The 16877-nt window shown below is 47.8% G+C and overlaps 1 protein-coding gene across 2 annotated transcripts in view; it reads left to right on the top strand.

The window, feature by feature from the left end:
* The window catches only part of EPAS1 (endothelial PAS domain protein 1), an 84807-nt gene that overhangs the window by 43864 nt on the left and 24066 nt on the right, over positions 1-16877 (top strand). For both annotated transcript variants that reach the window (XM_017675100.3, XM_036990799.2), the window contains 5 exons: positions 2578-2768; positions 11109-11260; positions 11676-11760; positions 13300-13418; positions 13512-13717. In XM_017675100.3, coding sequence (XP_017530589.3) covers positions 2578-2768; positions 11109-11260; positions 11676-11760; positions 13300-13418; positions 13512-13717 — 753 coding nt within the window. The remainder of the gene's footprint in view (positions 1-2577; positions 2769-11108; positions 11261-11675; positions 11761-13299; positions 13419-13511; positions 13718-16877) is intronic.

Below are 16877 nucleotides of genomic sequence, written 5' to 3'. Positions count from 1 at the left end.
ATATTATATTGCTGGGAGGATTTTAATGAGGTGATAATGGAAGGTTCTTGGTGCAGTGCCAGGCACAAAAAGTCTGCCAGTAAACATCTGGTCGAGGGAGCACAGCAGGACCCAAACCTCAGATGCCCTTGCCAAACAGAGCACCAGCTCTACACTGCCCTCTTCCTTCCCTGCTCTTCCTCTCTGCCTTATCTGCCCTTACGCTGTGCAGAAGGGGCAATGGCAAAGGAAAGCTCTATGCATGCAGTCATTGGTGTTACATCACAGCCTGTGCTGGAGGTCGCTTCCACCCCAGGATGGCTTCTTTAGATGCCCCAGTGACTGGCCGTGTGTTGATGATGCTTTTGTCAAGGTGCACAAGGGTTGGTGCTGGAGAATGGAATCCAGCATCTTAAAGATTCTGGCTCTCATAACAGGTAGTCATGATGTGTACAGTTGTAGTGTCCTATTCCTTCCTGCCCTCCTTTCCTGTGCCAGGATGCCTGCCAACCTTGAACAACTGCTTTTGCTCCGCCATCAGAGGTCAGGACTGAACTGCAAACGAGAGGGACTGATATGCAAACTACCACTAATGGTCTAGTGCAAAAGCACAGTGATCCTAAGGACAGGTTCTGAGAGGGTGAGGAGAGGGGTGTTGTGAGGGGTAAGAGTTCTGAGAGTTGGAAGTCCAGGGAGTGAAGCAAACAAGAGTTAGAAGAGAAAAACAGATTCTACCCATTTCACAATTTTTCTGAAGGTTCTTCCTGACCATCAACAGTTGTTGGACATTCTTCCACAATCTGAATATATGAGGCCTTATCCATCCAGGGAGCTGGATGTTCTGTTTTTTAAAATGAACCATGTCACAAACTCATAGCAGTGTCTCTGCCCCAAATCTTGAGGGGTTTGAGAGGCATGTCAACATTCCATGAATCTCCAAAATAACTGATTTTTCTGTCCAGATAACAGGTGCTAAAGCCAAACAAAAGAAGCAGCAGCGCCTGGTTTGGGTAACCACAGAAGGGAGGACAGGGAGAGCAAGCTGGAGCTGGTTGGGTGAAGCTTGAGCCATGGACTACACTTTCTAAAAAATAAACAAACTTCTTTATTAAACAAGCAATATAGGTTATTTATAGAAACACAAAAAAACACAGACAAGCTCTAAGAACAAACAAAAGTCCTAGCCTCTGTGACCTGAAACTGCTAACATTTTTGAGTATAGAAGGCAAGGCAGTCATTTATGAGCATGTGTCTGGGTTCTGATGCTCACCTGCCTGGTGCAAAGCCCCATTCCCCAATTACCTGCCAAGAGGCTGCAAGTAAAATTAGTTAGTTTATGTGGGGCTGTTTCCTTATCTGTAAATTAGGGATAATAACTACTTCCAAGGGTAGTTGTAAGAATTGAAGAAGCTAGGGTAGTAGTGCTTAAAGCAGTCTCTGGAACATGGTAAGCACTATGTCTGCAGTGGCTGCAAGAATAATTGTTATTATTTTGTTTGGGTTCTAGAATTTTTCCTATATAATGTGTAGGATGTATTATGTGTAATATATTTATGTGGAAATAGGATCATAGTGCACTCCTTTGTAACATTTTTATTCTCGTGGTCATCTCTTCATGGACAGATTTGTTAATACTAGCTGACATTGATTGCTTACAGTTGGGATAGGCCTGGTGCTAAAGATTTTGCATAAATTATCATATTCAGTCCTTACAACAACCCTGTGGGTAAGTACTATTATTACCATTTTACACATGAGAAAACTGAGGCTGAGCAATTTAAATAATTTAAGTATACAGAGCCAGCAAGTGGAGACAGAATTTCAATCCAGGCCGGCTGATTTTTAAATTGGCCTGTGTTGAAATTTCACATGAGCTTTATCAGAAGACCAGGATTTCATCCAGACTCCCTGAAAGAGGCAGGCTTTGGTGTGTGTCATCTTTCCTACTGTCCTGAAAAGGAAAGGCAAATGAGCCTGAGGCAGGCTGGCGATCTAGGATTAGAGAGAAAACAGGTTTATGTTCACTCCTTTTTAACCCTTGGCAGGTGTGCACTTTGGGAAACCACACTCTGTTCCTTCTTGGGCTCTAATGTCATTTTAGATTTTTACTCTCTGATATGAAATAGGACCTAAGGTCCAGAACTAGGCTTAATTTTTCCTAAGTGCATTTTGTCCAGAAAGAGAACCTGAAGCAGTTTTTCATCTTGTTCTCCATAGCCTTTGGCACAGCCACTGGCCATGGCCTCTTCACACTTCCCTCTCTATCCCTGTGCATTCACCCTAGTCCCAGATAACTCACAACCAGGTCCAAGGCATTGCCAGTTGATTAATCAGCAGGTCTTTGCTCAAACCCCTGTTCTGGATGCCATGGGCACAGAGGAGGAGGCAGGAAGTTGAGAAGATAAAAACACACATGAGAACAGAGCTGACAATACAAAGCAGAAGCTCAAAGTGGCTTGGATGATTAGTGTGAGCCCAAATCAGTTCCCTGGGAGAGTTTAGCTGCTCCCTGGGTTGGGGGCCTTGGAGATGTCTTGATCAGGGCGTGACAGGCTGACAGTGATGTTTTAGGGACTAACTGCTTCTCTTTCAATTTAGGAGTAGCTCAGAGAGGAGGAAAGAGAAGTCCCGAGATGCTGCAAGGTGCCGGCGGAGCAAGGAGACCGAGGTCTTCTATGAGCTGGCCCATGAGCTGCCCCTGCCTCACAACATCAGTTCCCACCTGGACAAGGCCTCCATCATGCGGCTGGCTATCAGCTTCCTGAGAACACACAAGCTCCTCTCCTCAGGTGAGACTAGCAGACCCCCCCAGGCTGGTGCCGACAGCAGCCTTGCCAGCGTGCCCTTACGTGCTGGGGGCTCAGCTGGGTGAGAGTGGGAAGGGTGTGGGGAAGGTCACCCCCCACCCCAAGGGACTCCCACTTGGCCCAGCTTCCGTCCACAGAAACACCATCCTTAATGCTTTATTCTTTCATGTTGAACATCTCCTTTCCAGCAATGACCTTTAGAATGAGCACAGCCACAGGCTTAGGAACAAGGTCAGGACCAAGGAAGCCCATGGGCCCCTGGAGCTGAAGAGGACAGAGAAGACTGGGAGGGCTAGGGCAGCTCTTGCTGGTTTCCTGGCTGCCTTGCCATCTGGCCAGAAGGCCCACGCTCCGCTCCAGACTGAATGGTTAGGAAGCTTATCTTCCTGCTACCTTCTCTAGGAGGGCAGAGGTGTAGTCATCTCATTTTTTCCCTCTAACTAACCAGTATGCCAAGTAGATGATTCAGTGTCCCTGCTCTTGGTTTCCTCATCTGTGAAAGCGGTTAAAAATCTTTATTGCACAGGATGTCTGTGAGAATTAACCGAGATGATGTCTAGTGCGCCGACTCAGCCACACTCATTTGCACTGGCGAGTCCTTGGCGGGTAACAGCCTCTCCACAGAACCAGCTAATTCTCACCCTCCCTGGTATCTCTGCAAGTCTCAAGTGCACAAAACCTACTTTTCTCACAGTTCACATTCTTCAAAAAACCATTTCCTGTTAGTCCTGACCGGAAGGAGGTGGCCCAAGGAGTTTTCCAGTTTCAGATCCTTTATGATGGACCTGTCTAGTCGGTCAGGTTTGTAAGGAAACAGGGTGGTGGGTAATGCTCCCCACAGCCGGCTATGTTGCTACAGGTGGACAGTGGCCGAGGTGGTGAGTGTGAGGTGTGTGGGAAGGCAGCAGAAGGTCCTTTGGGGCTTGGTTTTCTGTGTTCCTGAGTGAGCCTGGTGCCTCGGAGCCAGGTGGATTCTGCCATCCTGTTATGAAGTGGCTATTCTGGGAAAGAAACCCTGAGCGGGGGGAATCCAGTGTGAGGCGGGAAGGCCAGACCAGCTTGTGCTATTCTGAGCTCTGGAGCACAGGAAGGATGTGGGGGAAAGACTTTCAGAAAATAGGATGACCGCTCAGTGGGTCCTAGGATTGGAGGGCTAACCCTGCACTGCAAGTCTGAAGAGTCTTGGAACAGAGCAGACAGGAGGGAGAGAACCAAGGCAGAACCATGCTCTCCAAATACTTCCAAAGAAACCATGCGAGGCAATGGCAGGTTCACCATCAGAGATGCTACAGAACGAGGGAGCAATTGGCTGGAGTACAAGAAAGGCCTGGAGATACCATCACAAGGTACACTTCCTTGTAAAGAGGCTTATCTTCCTGGACAGGTGAGGGCAGTGTCTGATAGTGTTGGGATCATCTGTACATATACATAACATAGGCATTTAGTGACTAGTCAGAGATCCCTTGCTTACACCCAGAAATGTCCTTCAACTTCCCTACTGGGGTACTTCAAATTCTACCCTCAGACATTAATTCCTCTGGGTTAGTCATTGCTTCCTTCCACCACCAGCCCAGAAAGGAGTAATACATTAATCCTGGGATAACTCTCTGATTGAATTTGAACTTGTAGAACATTTGTTCTCATTTCACAGATGATGAGCAGTGAGGTGAGAAATCACTGGGATGATCACAGATGATGAGGAAAGTTAAGGTTGCTCAAAGTCACGCATTTAGCAGATGGTGTTTCTGTACCTGGAATTCAATTCCTGTTGGATCCTGGTCCATGGGAAGGACAGATAGGGAAGGACAGGAGCATTCTGCAAACCTAGGTAGGCAAAGATGGCTGCCCAGCTGCGGGAAGAGGAGGGTTCTCCCTTGGCAGGGGAACGGAATTAAACAGAAACCCCTGGGGGTTGGCCCTGAGCAGCGGGGATGCAGAGGAAGTCCTCGCACACGTAGTGAGTTGCTTCTGTCCTTTCTTTTGGTGCTGGGCTTTGGTTTCCATGCTCTCCCACACAGCATCATCCTTCTCAGTAGCTCAGAGATTGGCTTGGATAGAACTGTGAATCAGAGGCTGGGCCCTCTAAACATGTCTGCCTGGGTGTGTGCTGGCACAAACCCTCAGTGTGCCTGACACGCTCAGGGAGATAGGACCAGATTAGCCACAGCGAGACATCACACGTCTGCTCAGGAGCTGTTGCAAGTTGTGGACACAAACTTCCTGCCCTGTGGCTGGGCTTGGCCAAGGACCAACCAGAGCCTCGGCTTGTCCGTTCTGGTCTTCTCTGTCCTGAGAAAGTATGACAAAAAAGGATAAAAAGTGTCTACGTTTGGCCATCTGGTGCTGGTGTCCTTGAAAGAGCAGTTCTCACAAAGCACGCATCACCCAGGGGAGGAGGTTGCAGTGTAACAGAAAGAGAGCGGGATTGATGGTCAGACAGACTTGCTTTGGGACCTCCGTTTGGCTGCCTCCCCTCTCAGCAACACTGTGGAATCTCTTTACAGTCTTTGAGCTTTACTTTCTCATCTACATAGAGGGGATACCAGTATCTAACTTGCGATACAGTTTGAGGATTGAAACGATGAGTACAAAAGCCCTTACCTTCCTGCCTGACACATATTAGGCTCTCAGTAAGTTGTAGCTTAGAAATAAAAGCTGTTAGGAACAAGTAAATTGATTTATGATAGATAGGCTTCTGGAGAAATGATGTCAGAGAAACCCCAATGTGTAAACTCTTACTGTCCTCCTGCCCACCGTGCAGCATTTTCTCTCCACATGCAGAGTTGCCAAGCTTTTCCGAGTCAAAACAAACCACAGATTCATTATTGAGGCATTTCTACAAAGGTGAGCACCCATGTTGGCTCCCTTTTGAATAGGAAATAGCTGGTTGCATACCTCAGAGTTCAAAAGGCTAAAAAAGACCAGGTTTTGCTTTAGAGAAGTTTCTTCTTTACTTAGTAACACATTTCCCTTTGATTTTCACAGTAGGCTGTTCTGTGTGGGAATGTTGGAGAGGAAACCTCAACACTGAGAAATTCAGGCTGGGAGTCTGGGCTGCCGATTGAGATTAATATCACAGGAAGCAAACTGAAACAATAGCTTTATGATATTAGCTTCCACGCTGGGCCGAGAACAGAACACTCTGACAGGAACATCAGTGCAAATACTGCTCAATTGTCTTTAAATCCTCTTTCAAGATGAGCCCCACAAACTGTGGCCAAATGAGGGTTGCTTCTGCACTCAGAGGGCACCAAAGAGCAGTGAAATAGGCAACACTGGCTCTGCACTCTGCAGTGGATTTTAGGCTTCCCCACACTTGTACATGGTGAAATCAAATTCATTTTACACAGCAGCTGGAGGCTGAGAAGAAGCAAGGTTTCTAAAGAAAAATGTCAGGTTTATTATTGATTCATTGGCATTTGCTTAGTGAAGACATCAGTCTGAATCAGAGATTATGATTTCCTGATCTCTAGACTACTAAGGGAAAGACTTTCAAATGTGGGACAAGTGATTTTAAGGATTTTACTGTGAATTTTTCATAGAGGACGAGTGGGACCGAGGGAAAAATTGTGGAGGCAGATGCGGTTTCTGATGCCCAATTTTCAGACTTCTTTTTCTAGACTTTCACTCCTACTTTTTTACTGTCCTACCCCTCCCTGCAACCCACCTGCCAAACCAAGGCCTTTTTCTGTTTTGTCTGGAGAGGAGCTGAGAAGCTGATTCATCCTAGGATATCAGTGGCTGAGACTGGCTAATTTACAATTTCTTCTAAAGATGCTGACCTTGTTTACATCATTCTCTCACCTTAAACCAAAAAAAATAGTCAATCAGCAGGTATTTGCTGACCTCAGTCCTGTGCTACATCTTAGGAAGAACAATATAGAAAGGTAAGATAGGATAATAAATTATATAAATAACAAAGGAATAAATCACTCATGGTGGGCTTTCAAGGCTCGTTGGGACACCAGCAGACTCAGGTTAAACACAGTGCCTTCTGCTAAAGATGTGAGGGTTGCCCAAGCCTACTACCGGTAATGGTGGTGTTTAAGGTATGGCTGATGATCAGTAAGTGGTCCAAAAATAATTTCCTTGTGTCTTGACTGGAACTGCTCTTGCCATCAGCATACCCAGGACAAGGGTAGTGGTGAGTCTATGGACCTGGAAGAGCTGGAGGGGAGGAATCAGTTTAAAAGGGAAGCTCCACAATGATAACTAAGTGGTGATTGTCTGCCAAGCAAATCTGAACCAGGAACATCACATCAGAATGATTCTAAGAACAGGCAAAGCATCCTGGAGCCTCTCAGAGTAGGAACCAAACGGGGACAGTGATCCTGTTGGAATAAAAGTGCATCCTGAGCAGCAGCACCCTGTGATGGTCTGGGCTCAGAGACCCAGTCAGGAGTGTCTGCCCTGCTGCTCTGCCCGCTCACCCCAGACACCCAGATCCTGCTGTCCCTGGGGTCCCACCCCACGTGGGTGGTGCCGCCTGAAGGAAATGAGTGGTGCTCCGGAAAAAGTGCTCCGAAACCTCAGCCCGCGCATATCCTGGCTGTGGGGAGTCATCAAAGCCTGTTTACTGGGGCTATTTTTAGCATTAAAGAATCTTGTGTCCCCAGGCTGAGCGCGCTTTATCTCAGCAGAGTGCCGCTGACTTTAATGACCTGTGTGTCTGTGGGGTCAGACCCTTCCTGGAAACAAGTGTTGGAGACCTAGAACCTAAGTGCCTTGGAGATCCATCCCGGGGCTCATTAAGCACCTACTGTGGACTCTTTCATTCGGCACCAAGGGTTTCACCTGGGTTGTTGTGTGGCCTCACAGCGGTTTGTCTTCCCCACAAGTCAGTAGATGCCTTGAGCAAAAGGATTGCTCTTACACCTCTCTCTACCCCTGATCATCCCTAGGATGGGACTGAGCACATAGTAGGTGATGCTTGTTCATGGAGGGCCTGACGGATTTCCTGTTTTGCACCCAGCGCAAGGTGGACATGCATAGAGGGAGTGTAATCACTGCCTAGTGAATGTGCCTGACACTGAGTCAGAGATTAATGATGCAGCAGGGAAGATGTGATGTTCCCGTGAGAGAGCAGAGGAGAAGCAGAGCAGGTGTCAGTGGGGGCCGATGTGCCTGAGCCCCTGGCCCCTCAACGGAAGGTCTGCCTCTGCCCTTGGTTTTCAGCCTCAGCTCCAGGCTGACAGTGAGCTGGCCAGGTTCCTTTGGAAGCCCCCAGGAGGATAAGCAGGCTCTGTGAGAGCAAATAGTTCCACAGACAAAAAAGGCCCCGTTGCCCCAGAGTCCTCAGGGGCCAGCCTGCTGGCTTCCTGGTCGTCCAGCCATTGTGACTTTGGTCCCAAGATGTCCTGTTTTCATTCGTGGTCCCTGAGCACCCCTCTCCCTCCCGGAGGCCAGCTGGCCAGCTGCTATAGCCAATTTCGCCACCTCCTGGAAGCAAGTGTACTGGGCACAGATGGAAACCAGTTTGGCTGTGTTGGAACTGTTAAAAACAGGAAATTTTAAGCAGAACTATTTCCTCTGGGCCTAGCTAACCCAAGTAGGGTTGTCTTGGGATTACTTCAGAAGTCAGTGTTGCCACTGAGATCAAAGAAATTGAAGAGAGAAAAAAAGGCCAGCAATCCCAGGGCTGACCTTTGCTGTCTGGAGAAGGTAGTCACCTACCTGGTGTGATTTAAATGGTGCTGAAAATCTCTCCTCATCCATCCCAAAAATAGGTCACCACCTGCCTAAATAGGTTCATTTTCCCAGCTTAGGGTCACTCACAGGATTGTGAGTTAAGACAGTGATTCTCAATCTGTGGTCCTCAGGCCCGCAGCATCCACATCACCCGGGAACTTAGGAAGGCAAGTTCCCCAGCTCCTACCTGAGACCTCCTGAACCAGGAACTCTGGGAAGGGAGCCCATCTAGAGCCAGCTTCATGAGTGTGTGACCTGTGCAGTCTCCCAGGATGCTACACTTAAAAGGGTTCTGGATGTGGCTTCACTGTTCAACAAGAGGCCCCTCGTTTTTACTTTGCACTGGGACCAACAAATTATGTAGTAGCCCTGAGCTCAGAAATCGTTATTTTAGAAAGCCCCTATGTTCAACTTTGAAAGTGCTGAGTTAAGTCACTGTCTCTACTAAAGCTTCTGTTTTAGTAGTGCTGACATTGGCGGTGACATCACCCACACTTGAAATTTGGTTCATTATCATCTGTTCAGCTGCCTATTTAGTTGGCGAAGACCCTAAGCAGGATCAAGTATGGGTATGTGTGTGGTATAAGGCCATTACCAAATAGTCTCCCATCCCATAGCCCAACTGCCTGCACCAGGCTGTGAAGAAGAAAGACCTCTCATTTTGTTCTACCACATCAGTAACACAGAGGGCAAGTCACCAGGATACTACTCTGCACAGCGCCACTCTCGGCTCCAGACACTGGCCTGTCCCCGGATGGGCCTGCTCTGTTGCTCTGCAGAAATAGCAGCATCTGCAATTCCCGCACAGTCACTGATCCTGGTCCTGAAGGGGGATGGTCCCTAGTGGTGCCATTGAAGCCCCTTGTCAGGAAAATCTCCTAATTTGGACTTCTTCTTGAGTAGTAACAACATATAGCCCAGAGCTTAAACTCAAGGGAAAAGAGAAAAGAGGACCAAATAAATCCAGTGCCCTTGGAGAAAGGCCCTTCAACCTCATTTCACAGCATCCATGTGTCCCTTGCCAAGTGGCTCATAAATCTAATTACATTTTGCATTCCCTAAAATGGACTCAATTTGAAAAACTCTCTTTAGTTAAGAGAATATTAACTTTTATAAGTGACAAATTGCTCTCTAATCCCTTTGTTCTGAAAATTAAGTGAGGCATACTTGGCTTGATATTCATACTGGATGAATACAAATGTGTGTTTAGAGTTAAATAATGAGCTAGAAGTAGGACTGAAATGAAGTCTGTGGTCTGAGGATAACAACCAAGAGCCTGGAGCCTGAGAGCTTTATTTGTTCTGTCCAAGAGCAGAATACATTTTGTGGATAGCAGAGGTGTACTTGACAGGCCAAGGCTGCTCAGAGTGAAGGGGTGCGGTGTGAGTCCTTCCCCAGCTTGCCCCTGGCAACCACCTCCACCACCTGCCTCTACCTCAGTAGCCTCCTCCCGTGGCTTCGCTGGCTCTCCACACCGTTCAGCGTGCCGTGGTGTGATGAATCTCCCCAAAGCAGTCTCTGAGATGCCACCTCTCCAGGACCCTGGACCCACTTGACCAGCCCAGTCGCTGAGACTGGGAAACGGGCCCTCTGCTTTAGCCAGACAGGCCCCTTCTCAGGCCCTGGGAGGGAGCCACCTCCAGGCTCTACTGTCTCCGTGTTTTCCAGCGTCTGCCCAGCCCCCGCAGTCTAGAAAGCCCTTCTTTCACTTTACTATGAAATCCTATTTTTCATTTCTCCTCAAATGCTCTCTTTGAAACAATTTTCTCTGACCAACCCAAAGAGATCCCTCTTCCTCTGAACCCTTGAACACTTACTGTTTACATTCCTCTTTGGGTGCCCAGCTCTGTTGCCTTAAGTCTTTACCTAGACTTGCATCTCTATTTGCTATAATTCTGTCTAGGCTTTAAGCAATTTGAGGGTAGTCACAATATCAAAAAGGGGAAAGAATTCACAATGGTTAGTACTGTGTTAGGCATTTTCTTATTCATTTAATCATTCAATCCTTAGAACTCAATGAAATGGAAATTATTATCCCTGTTTAGCTGATGAGGAAACTGATGTTAAAAGAGGTTGTTACTTATCCCAAATCACAACCTAATAAGAGGAATAGAACCTGTGTTTGACTCCAAAGCCTTTAACAGTTGGGAGTGTGGTTTCTGGATTCAGCTGCTTGAGTTCACTAGCTACAGACTTTATAACCTCTGGCAAATGACTTACTTAACTTTTCTAAGTGTTGTCCACAAGATGAGTAGAACATAGAACCTCCCTCAGAGATGTTGTAAAGATTATATAGCACACTCAGTACAATACCTGCTATGTAGCCATTGCTCAATATACGTTAGCAGTGAAAATTATTGCTTCTACTACTACCAGGATGGCTCTTAATCTTTGACTGCTGCCCCTACAGCCGTACTGCCCACAAAGCCCCCATCAGGGTGTCTGTCCTCTGCCTATTGTTACTCATCCAATCCCCACTGCTTGGGCATGTGGTGGACACTTAAATGATTGGCAGTGTGCTTTTCTAGAAAAGTCCGCTTAATGCCTGTGAGCCATCTCCAGCAGACATCTGTCCATGCCAGGCTGTTTTAACACCACATTCGTGCATGCCATCCAACCCTCCTTTCTTTCCAGTTTGCTCTGAAACTGAGTCTGAAGCTGAGCCTGACCAACAGATGGACAACTTGTATCTGAAAGCCTTGGAGGGTTTCATTGCCGTGGTGACCCAGGACGGTGATATGATCTTTCTGTCAGAAAACATCAGCAAGTTCATGGGACTCACACAGGTGATGCCCTCCTCTGGCTCTTTCAAAAAGGGAGAGTGTTTCCATTTGGGGGTCCATCTGGTCACATCCCTCATGCCCTGTCCTTGCATGTGCCCACCCTGCACCTCTCTGATCTCAGGCTACAAGCCTCAGGAGCCCATCCCCAGCCCATAGCGTTGGGCTTGGCATTGTTGACGGCCATCCTGGTGGGTGGCTCTGCTGGCTACACTAACATGCCAACCCTTGTGAATCAAGTGTCTGTCATCAGCGCAATCCTCTGTTACATCCATATGTCTGGGGACCTGACACTAGGTTGGAATATGAGAAAACCTGATTCAGTCACCTCCCTATCTCCAAACTGCAAGGTGACTCAGCTTCTTCTTGGAGATTTCTTCAGTGTTAGGCGTAATGGAGCCCAACCTTGTTTTTGAAACAGGTAGAACTAACAGGGCACAGTATCTTTGACTTCACTCATCCCTGTGACCACGAGGAGATCCGTGAGAACCTGAGTCTCAAAAATGGTAAAGTATTCTTCCTTGTGTGTTTCCTCACTTCTCATACCACTGGGGAGGGGGTCTGCATTCCCTTTGCCTGTGAACGTAGGCTTCATGGGCCATGGCCCTCATGATCCAGGAAAGACTGACATCCCTAAAATATCCAGAGAGCATGTGCTGTGAGATCCAGGGACCTAGAGCTCAGAAATCTCTCTTCCTGGCCCCTCATAGTACATGATAGCATGCTATTACAGCGCTCCTTTGAGTTAGGACACCATTTCTGGGAGGTTTCATAACCTAAGAGTCCAGCATCTCTGCCAAATGATTCCGCTCAAACCAGTAAATGCGTCTGTGCCAAAGTGTTCATGGGAACTGTTGCAGTTATCTATTGCTCTAACAAACCACCTAAACCATAGTGGCTAAAATAATCATTTTATTTCCTTTCCCAATTCTGTGGGCAGTTCTTTTGCTCTACTCAGTGTCACCTGGGTTTCCATATTCTGGTGGGTGGACTAAGTGGGATGACCAAGATGGCTTACCCACATTCCAGGAACCTTGCGGCCAATGGCCGGAAGGTGGGGCACAGCTGAGATGCTGGCACAGCTGGACCTTCCTCTCCATGGGGTCTCAGAGTCTCTCCCGCCCCACATGACGTCTCCAGGGTAGCCAGACTCCTTACGTGGCAACTCAGGGCTCCTAAAAGTGCAGAAGTAGAAGCTTCCAAATGGTTGTGGGGTAGGCAGAATTTGGACATGGATGAGGCAGACTCAGCTGGCACTTAGTACGTTCATCACACTGTTTCACAAAAAGTGGAAATGTTCTGAATGGGCAGGCTATTTGGAAACTATCAGGAAAGAAGCTTTGTTGCTTTGGTGATTTATTAAATTCTGGCTGAGAAAGAATATGTTCCATGTTGAATTAATCCCCAAAGCGAACTTGGTTGCCAAATCCTAGGAGATTTGATGTGAGGTCTCTCTTGAGCCTTGACATATGTCACTTCAGAGAGAAAGCTGATGGTACAGTATTCTGAATGCAGCCATTACAGGTTGAAAATAGGGCACCAGAGGGTTCAAATTCCTGAGAGACAGGAATGAAGAAAAGACAGGGGTGTCTGAGGGACATTTCTAACCCAAGAGGTTCAGCCCCTTAAAGTAATTGTAGTCTCACCCAGACTGTCCCTTGGAATTTCTTCTAGGCAACCTGGGCCTGTCCCAGGAGAGGTGTGCTGAGATTACGGCTCGTAGTCACTCATTGCCTTGCTGCTCTGAAGTGAGCACTGACCATGTGTGAGGTACATGGGAAACAAAACAATGGAAGAACCCCTACCCTTCAGGAGCTTACACTCCTGGGAGGGGGGGAACAAGTCAGAGATGAGAAAGCATTGGTCCACATGCCAAGATGGTGTTCATTCATGGCAGGTCATGGGTGTTAAGAGAGGGGATCCTTGGGAAAAACAAACAATATGTTGCCCACACACCCCCAAAAAAAAACCTGCAGTGGAGCCTCTCTTCTGAATATAAACATAAAACTAAATTCAGCCAGTTCTCTCCACCCTTCCCCATCCAGGCTCTGGTTTTGGGAAGAAAAGCAAAGACATATCCACAGAGCGGGACTTCTTCATGAGGATGAAGTGCACAGTCACCAACAGAGGCCGAACTGTTAACCTCAAGTCGGCCACCTGGAAGGTAGGATGATGCCAGGCCTGGGTTGGAGTCCTAGGTGTGCCCCCTCCCCTCAGTCTCTCAGCCCATACCTGACCCTCCATGGCTGGTCCCCAGGTGTTGCACTGCACGGGCCAGGTGAAGGTCTACAGCAGCTGCCCCCCTCACAGTAGTGTCTGCAGTTACAAGGAGCCCCTGCTCTCCTGCCTCATCATCATGTGTGAGCCCATCCAGCACCCGTCCCACATGGACATCCCTCTGGACAGCAAGACCTTCCTGAGCCGCCACGGCATGGACATGAAGTTCACCTACTGTGACGACAGGTGGGGGCCCGTGAGTGTGTGTGCCATGGCCAGGGCTGGGTCTCGCCTGTGTGTGTGTGTGGTGGTGCCTGTGATACAGGCATGGGTCTGGGGCACAGATGTTGTATTGCTGGGTGCCAGTTTGTGGGCTTGTGTCACTGTTCAGTCCCACCAGTGCAACTGAAGGGCTCCTAGACCATATTTGGTGGTTCCCTATTGATGGCAGTGTCAGGGTCTGACCGCAGAACTCTTATGGTATGTGACTCTGCTGTCACTGTGATTGTTGTGGTGTGTACAAATTATTTCACATAGGTTTCAGGCTCCTGAGGAAATTGCCAGGTCAGTCTCCTTCTGCAGGAGATTTCCACTGGCACCCCCAGTTCATAGGCCGGCTGGGAGCTTCAGGTTCTGGCCTGGAAACTGCCTCCTGACTGCATGGCACTTGCTCTCTTTTGTGAATGAGCTCTTCGATCAGCCTTTCATCTTCCTGGGTCACCCCCATTCCTGCCGTAGCCTAGTTTTGAAGGCTTTTCACTGAAAGAAGTCGAGCCAGACCCTAGCCCCCAAAGCCAAGGCTAAGAAGAAATTCTCTTGTGGGAGGTGTAGTCATCAAGAACAAGACAGCCTAGGTTCAAATCCAGTATGTGACGTTCAGTGGTGGCCATTCTCTTCCTAAACTGTGTCCTTTGGAAAGCTGTCCGAAGAGCACTGTGACTGGATGTGCAAGCCGTGTCAGCTCCCGTGCTTGTTCCAGGTGAGGCTGAAACAGGTGGGGAGGAGCTCAGGCCGTGGCAGCAAGGGTGGGAGGGGGTATCAAAGCCGGAGCACGGCTCCCTCTATGCCCTGGCATTGGGAGAGTGGGCAGAGCAGGAGGGGTTAGGAGGATGATAGAGAAGAAGAGATGCCGTAGGGATGGGAGGGAGAGCCAGGAGAAGGGACCTGGCCCGAGTCCACCTAGTTTGAGTAAATGCGAGAGCAGCCCGCAGTCTAGCACGTGCAGACCTCCCAGCCTGAGCCCCGTCCTCCACGGCCTGCAGAGTTGCCATTTACCCAGAGTCACAATTCTTGTGGCGACTCTTCACCACTCCAGCCTCTTCCCTCTCCCCCTTCTAGGGTTTCTGCTCAGGATACCCTGAGGTCTCGGCTTCCCTTTCTCTAAAATGGACATGATGATGCTTTCTCAGCCTGTTTCACGGGGTCCTTGTAAGAGACAATAATGGCTGTGAAAGAACTTTGAAAAGTACAAACACCGTAACTCAGGGCAGGCTTTGGGTCACTGCTTCTACCTCGTTCTGGCCTTCCCCCAGAGCAAATCTCCCCACTAAGCTCAGGAGGCCAAGATCACTTCTGGAGGCATGCAGTGGCTGGGGCCTGGAAGAGAGTGGAGGGGCCACTGGCAAGAAACTGCCTTGCCTCCCCCGCCAGCAGGAGGCCCCAGCCCGGGAGAGAGAGCACCTGCTTGGCCTTCCGTGGGCCTGCACCTTTCCTTCATCTGCTGGCCATCCCGGGGTATCTGGCTGTCTTCATGGATGGGACCCTCCTATCTGGGCTGGGCTTCTGTCCCCAGATTCTAGAGTGACCTGGTGTTGGCTGGTCCCCCTTAGAACTGGGCATCACTCCAGGCACAGTTGCAGAGCTCCTGAGTCATTCCTGTCCCCGGTTCTGACCACCATGGTGCCAGGACTCAAGGCTCTTGGAGGTAGTGGGTAGTTATATAAGTAGAAAGAAGTACTTTAACCTCATAGGGAGAAAATGTCATGTATGCAGACTTTTGTCCTGGAACTTTGACACAGTCAGCATTTATTATAGTTGTTAATACTGTTGTTACTGTGGTAATGATGATTAGAGATAAAAATTGTCCCAAAGGAGGCACTAGAGAAATCCATGTTGCATGTAAGGTTATTTATCAGATGCAGTCTTTGCCTTCAAATGAACATCGTGGGCAAAACACAAGTTTTGTAATGTGCTCCCCTCTCTGTAGTTTTCTGAGAAGATGTGGAGAATCCCACTGCATAGTACATATGTCTCCAACCTTGGGGTTGGGTGGTGCTATGAATGCCTCAGCCATTACAGCCTAGGAGTAGCTGTAGGGCTGTGGACAATGAGAGCTGTGGGTAGCCCCTGTGAATGAAGCACGTCCCTAGGGTCACCTCCATATACACATACACACACACACACTGGGAAAACCCTACTGTCCTAGAAAGATGTCATCTCTAGATAACAAAAAAGGGATTTTTTTAAGTTTAAGATGTTGATTCTTGTTAAATTGAAGAAAAATCTCCTTTAGAAAGAGTAATTTGCAGTTACCCTTCATTCGTTATCTTGTTTTGAATGAGTTTCAGGTCATTTCCTAAAAGCAACTAACATTTGGATAAAATAAGAGGAGATAAAAATATGAGGAATTGAGTGCCTAACTGGTTGTAGAGGAAATTGGCACAGAAACGGGTGAGACCATGTGCTTACTGCTTTGTTTGGTTCAGAGCTGGTAGGCAGAATTGACACAGACTTGAAGGAAGTGATTTAGGGCTTTGTGACTCAATGTGAGAGTGATACTGCTTATGAGTTCTCCTGGGCACATTGCCTTTTCAGCAAAATTTTGCCTTCCGACTGGAGAGGTGAATGCAGAGAGATTTAAAGACATAGAATGCTGTGCCACATGGAAGTTGCATTTAACCGATTAGCAGATTAGTTTTGACAAGGGCACCAACATGGCTTAGACAGTTTATAAAGTGACTATTTTAAGTCCTTAATCCCTAAATGTTATTTCTCAACTGCTTTGATGAAGACTGGGTTATTTTTTGTTTGGGTAGCTTGTTTTGTTTATACTCTTTGTATGAGGGTGGACACACACACACACACTCTAACATATTCTCCTTAATATAACTCTTCTGAGATCAATGCTTTAAAATCAATACTTCCATATAAGAGCTAATGGGTTGTGGCAGGGGGAAGGGGAGTTGGGGAGAGGTGGGGGCTGTTGAGTGGTGGGGGTGTTGGGGAGTGGGGGGGGGCAGTAAGGCCATTCAGTTAATCAGGGAATTAATTAGATTTAATGAAATCTGACACACATGAGGGACTGTGATTTCCCACAAAGATTATTTTCCCATAAGGAAAATTAGGAAAAGTCTGTTGATAATATAAGGCAATTAGAGTCCACAAAATTACTTTTGAGGCAGTTTGG

This window comes from Manis javanica, chromosome 1 (assembly GCF_040802235.1).
Source record: "Manis javanica isolate MJ-LG chromosome 1, MJ_LKY, whole genome shotgun sequence".
Taxonomy (NCBI): domain Eukaryota; kingdom Metazoa; phylum Chordata; class Mammalia; order Pholidota; family Manidae; genus Manis; species Manis javanica.
This window is presented reverse-complemented; position numbering and strand designations above follow the sequence as displayed.